This window comes from Scyliorhinus torazame, chromosome X, assembly GCF_047496885.1.
Source record: "Scyliorhinus torazame isolate Kashiwa2021f chromosome X, sScyTor2.1, whole genome shotgun sequence".
In the NCBI taxonomy this organism is placed as follows: domain Eukaryota; kingdom Metazoa; phylum Chordata; class Chondrichthyes; order Carcharhiniformes; family Scyliorhinidae; genus Scyliorhinus; species Scyliorhinus torazame.
In genome coordinates, this window is record NC_092738.1 from 928,136 (window position 1) to 933,135 (window position 5,000).

At 52.2% G+C, this 5,000-nt stretch overlaps 1 protein-coding gene across 1 annotated transcript in view; it reads right to left on the reverse strand.

The window, feature by feature from the left end:
• Window positions 1–2,247: 2,247 nt before the first annotated feature.
• The window catches only part of espl1 (extra spindle pole bodies like 1, separase), a 59,879-nt gene continuing 57,126 nt past the window's right edge, over window positions 2,248–5,000 (reverse strand). The window contains exon 9 of the mRNA XM_072493606.1: window positions 2,248–2,408. Within this exon, the coding sequence (XP_072349707.1) occupies window positions 2,248–2,408 (161 nt within the window). The remainder of the gene's footprint in view (window positions 2,409–5,000) is intronic.

The following is a 5,000-nucleotide window of genomic DNA, read 5'->3' on the forward strand; positions in this document are numbered from 1 at the left end:
TCCCCGATTCGGGAAAACCATCGGTTCGTTCCGGGAAGGATGGATGGGGGGGGGTTTCGGAGCTGGCATTGGGCAGGGATTAGAAGAATGGGGACCTGTTCATCGATGGGACGTTTGCGAGCCTAGGGGCGCTGGAGGAGAAGTTCGGGCTACCCCCGGGAAACGCTTTCAGGTACATGCAAGTGAGGGCGTTTGTGAGGCGGCAGGTGAGGGAATTCCCGCTGCTTCCGCCACACGGGATTCAGGACAGGGTGACTTCGGGTGTATGGGTTGGAGAAGGCAAGGCTTCGGCGATTTACCAGGAGCTGAAGGAAGAGGAGGTGGCCTCGGTGGAGGAGTTAAAGGGCAAGTGGGAGGAGGAGGAGTGGGATAGATGAGGGTCTGTGGGCTGATGCCCTGAGTAGGGTTAATTCCTCTTCCTCTTCTTGCGCCAGGCTCAGCCTGATCAAAGTTACTCACAGAGCGATGACAGGGGCGAGGTTGAGTAGGTTCTTTGGGTTAGGGTTAGGGTTAGGGTTAGGACAGATGTGGGAGGTGCTCGGGGAGCCCGGCAAATCACGTCCATATGTTCTGGTCGTGCCCGGCACTGGAAGGGCTTTGCGAGGACTATGTCGAAGGTGGTGAACGCCCGGGTCAAGCCAAGTTGGGGGCTGGCATTATTTGGGGTGTCGGACGAGCCGGGAGTGCAGGAGGCGAAAGAGGCCGGTATTCTGGCCTTTGCGTCCCTGGTAGCCCGGCGGAGGATCTTGCTACTATGGAAAGACGCGAAGCCCCCCCGTGGGGAAGCTTGGATTTGACATGGCAGGGTTCATCAAGCTGGAGAGGATAAAGTTTGCCTTGAGGGGGTCTGCGCAGGGGTTCCTCAGGCAGTGGCAACCGTTCCTAGACTATCTCGCGGAGCATTAGGAGGAGGTCAGCAGCAGCCCGGGGGGGGGGGGGGGGGGGGGGTTCTTTTGAGGTGGCGTTTGGGTGAAGATGGGGGGGGGGGGGGTTCTAGATTGAGAACACATTAATCTGCACCCCATCATTTTACCGTAATCCATGTACCTATCCAATAGCCGCTTGAAGGTCCCTAATGTTTCCGACTCAACTACTTCCACAGGCAGTGCATTCCATGCCCCCACTACTCTCTGGGTAAAGAACCTACCTCTGATATCCCTCCTATATCTTCCACCTTTCACCTTAAATTTATGTCCCCTTGTAATGGTGTGTTCCACCCGGGGAAAAAGTCTCTGACTGTCTACTCTATCTATTCCCCTGATCATCTTATAAACCTCTATCAAGTCGCCCCTCATCCTTCTCCGTTCTAATGAGAAAAGGCCTAGCACCCTCAGCCTTTCAACAAACAAAGAACAAGGAAAAGTACAGCACAGGAACAGGCCCTTCGGCCCTCCAAGCCCGTGCCGACCATGCTGCCCGACTAAACTACAATCTTCTACACTTCCTGGGTCCGTATTCCTCTATTCCCATCCGATTCATGTATTTGTCAAGATGCCCCTTAAACGTCACTATCGTCCCTGCTTCCACCACCTCCTCCGGTAGCGAGTTCCAGGCACCCACCACCCTCTGCGTAAAAAACTTGCCTCGTACATCTCCTCTAAACCTTGCCCCTCTCACCTTAAACTTATGCCCCCTAGTAATTGACCCCTCTACCCTGGGGAAAAGCCTCTGACTATCCACTCTGTCTATGCCCCTCATCATTTTCCTCTTTAGACCTACTCTCCATTCCAGGCAACATCCTGGGTAAATCTCCTTTGCACCTTTTCCAAAGCTTCCACACCCTTCCTAAAATGAGGCGACCAGAACTGTACACAGTACTCCAAATGTGGCCTTACCAAAGTTTTGTACAGCTGCATCATCACCTCACGGCTCTTAAATTCAATCCCTCTGTTAATGAACGCGAGCACACCATAGGCCTTCTTCACAGCTCTATCCACTTGAGTGGCAATTTCAAAGATGTATGAACATAGACCCCAAGATCTCTCTGCTCCTCCACATTGCCAAGAACTCTACCGTTAACCCTGTATTCCGCATTCATATTTGTCCTTCCAAAATGGACAACCTCACACTTTTCAGGGTAAACTCCATCTGCCACTTCTCAGCCCAGCTCTGCATCCTATCTATGTCTCTTTGCAGCCGACAACAGCCCTCCTTACTATCCACAACTCCACCAATCTTCGTATCGTCTGCACATTTACTGACCCACCCTTCAACTCCCTCACCCAAGTCATTAATTTCGAGGGCAGCTTACGGTCGGACGCATTGCAGTTTGGCGGTCAGCCGGAGAGTCTCGAGGCAGAACATCTTGGCCTCTTGGGTGCTCCCGACGGCAGTCAGCAGGGAGACGAGACTCTGGGAGCAGGTCAGCAGATTGGTTAGGACCAGCCACTTCTGGAACAGGCTGTCCCCTGGGAGAGAGGGAGAAAATGCAATGAGGGCCTGGAGCGATTACCAGAACACAACAAAGAGAAGTTGACCCGAAGGAGCCGATGTTTAGGGTTAGGGTTAGGGTTAGGCGTTTGACAAAGTCCCGCATAAGAGATTATTGTGCAAAATTAAAGGATTGGGGGAAATGTATTGAGGTGGATAGAAAACTGGTTGGCAGAGAGGAAACAAAGAGTGGGGATTAATGGGTCCTTTTCAAATTGGCAGGCAGTAACCAGTGGGCTACTGCAGGGATAGGGGCTGGGACCCCAGCTATTCATGATATATATTAATGACTTGGACGAGGGAACAAAATGTAACATCTCAAAGTTTGCAGATGATACCCAAGTCGGGCGGGAGGGTGAATCGTGGACGCAGGGATCCTACAGCAAGATCTGGACAGGTCGGGCGAGTGGGCAAACTAACGTATTTTTTGCAGTATAATTTGGACAAATGTGAGGTCATGCATTTTGGAAGGGCTAATGCAGGTCGGGAATATACAGTGAATGGTAGAACCCTCAAGAGTATTGACAGTCAGAGAGATCTAGGAGTACAGGTCCACAGGTCACTGAAAGGGGCGACACAGGTGGAGAAGGTAGTCAAGAAGGCATACGGCATGCTTGCCTTCATTGGCCGGGGCATTGAGTGTAAGAATTGGCAAGTCATGTTGCAGCTGTATAGTACCTTAGTTAGGCCACACTTGGAGTATAGTGTTCAATTCCGGTCGCCACACTACCAGAAGGAGGTGGAGGCTTTAGAGAGGGTGCAGAAGAGATTTACCAGGATGTTGCCTGGTGCGGAGGGCATTAGCTATGAGGAGCGGTTGAATAAACTCAGTCTGTTCTCACTGGAACGCCGGAGGTTGAGGGGCGACCTGATAGAGGTCTACAAATTTATGAGGGGCATAGACAGAGTGGATAGTCAGAGGCTTTTCCCCAGGGTAGAGGGGTCAATTACTAGGGGGCATAGGTTTAAGGTGCGAGGGGCAAGGTTTAGAGTAGATGTACGAGGCAAGTTTTTTTTACGCAGAGGGTAGTGTGTGCCTGGAACTCGCTGCCGGAGGAGGTGGTGGAAGCAGGGACGATAGGGACATTTAAGGGGCATCTTGACAAATACATGAATAGGATGGGAATAGAGGGATACGGACCCAGGAAGTGTAGAAGATTGTAGTTTAGTCGGGCAGCAGGGTCGGCACGGGCTTGGAGGGCCAAAGGGCCTGTTCCTGTGCTGTACATTTCTTTGTTCGTTATTCATTTTGGAAGCAAAAACAGGGAGGCAGATTAATACCTGAACGGTTGTAAATTGGGAGAGGGGAGTGTGCAGCGGGACCTGGGTGTCCTTGTGCACCAGTCGCTGAAGGTAAGCATGCAGGTGCAGCAGGCGGTAAAGAAGGCTAATGGTGTGTTGTCCTTCATAGTGAGAGGTTTCGAGGACAGGAGCAGGGATGTGTTGCTGCAATTGTACAGTGTCTTGGTGAGGCCACACCTGGAATATTCTGGGCAGTTTTGGTCTCCTTCTCTGAGGAATGATGTTCTTGCTAACCCTAACCCTAACCGTTTCGGACAGAGATGGGGAGACATTTCTTCACCCAGAGAGGGATGAGCCTGTGGGATTCATTACCGCAGGAAGTAGTTGATGCTCAAACTTTGAATCTATGCAAGAGGCGGCTAGATATAGCACTTGGGGAGAATGGGATCGAAGGCTATGGGGAGAAAGCAGGATTAGGCTATGGAGTTGGATGATCAGCCATGATGGTGATGAATGGCGGAGCAGGCTCGAAGGGCCAAACACCTTCTCCCCGAATCCCAGCAGTCACATGATATTTATATGTCTGCTCCTTATCCCCACCTGGTGGTGGGAAGTATTCGACCCGTTGCATTCTCTACAATATACATATTGTTACAGCCCTGGCTCCTCCGCCCCCCACCACCCGTCACCAACCCCAGACGCACACTCACGTTGTAGGCCTCCGTAATGTGAATGGTGCAACTAGGAAAAGGGCCGCAGCTGGCCTGCTGTTGCGCAATGAGCCCGGCCAATTTCAGGAGGGGAGCGTTTCGGCAACAGTGACCATAATTCAGTCAGGTCCTGTTGGTGAGCAGTCCTCGGGGTGGGGGGGGTGGAGGACAGATGTTAGAGGGTAAATCAACATCTGGCACATGGGAGGCTTTCAAACGTCAGCCGACGAGGAATTCGGGAGCGCGACGTTCCCGCGAGGAGGAAGGATACGTACGGCAAGTCTCGTGAACCTTGGATAACTAGGGGCATTGTGAGCCTCGTCCGAAAGGAAACGGAAGCATTTGTAAGGGCTATTTCTATCATCTTGTTCAGTGTCACAGGTAGGCTTACATTAATACCGCAGTGTGGTTACTGTGAAAAGCCCCTCGTCACCACACTCCGGCGCCTGTTCGGGTCACAGAGGGAGAATTCAGAATGTCCAATTCACCCTAACAAGCACGTCTTTCGGGACCTGTGGGAGGAAACCGGAGCACCCGGAGGAAACCCACGCAGACACGGGGGAGAGAACGCGCAGACTCCGCACGGACAGTGACCCAAGCCCGGAATCGAACCTGGGG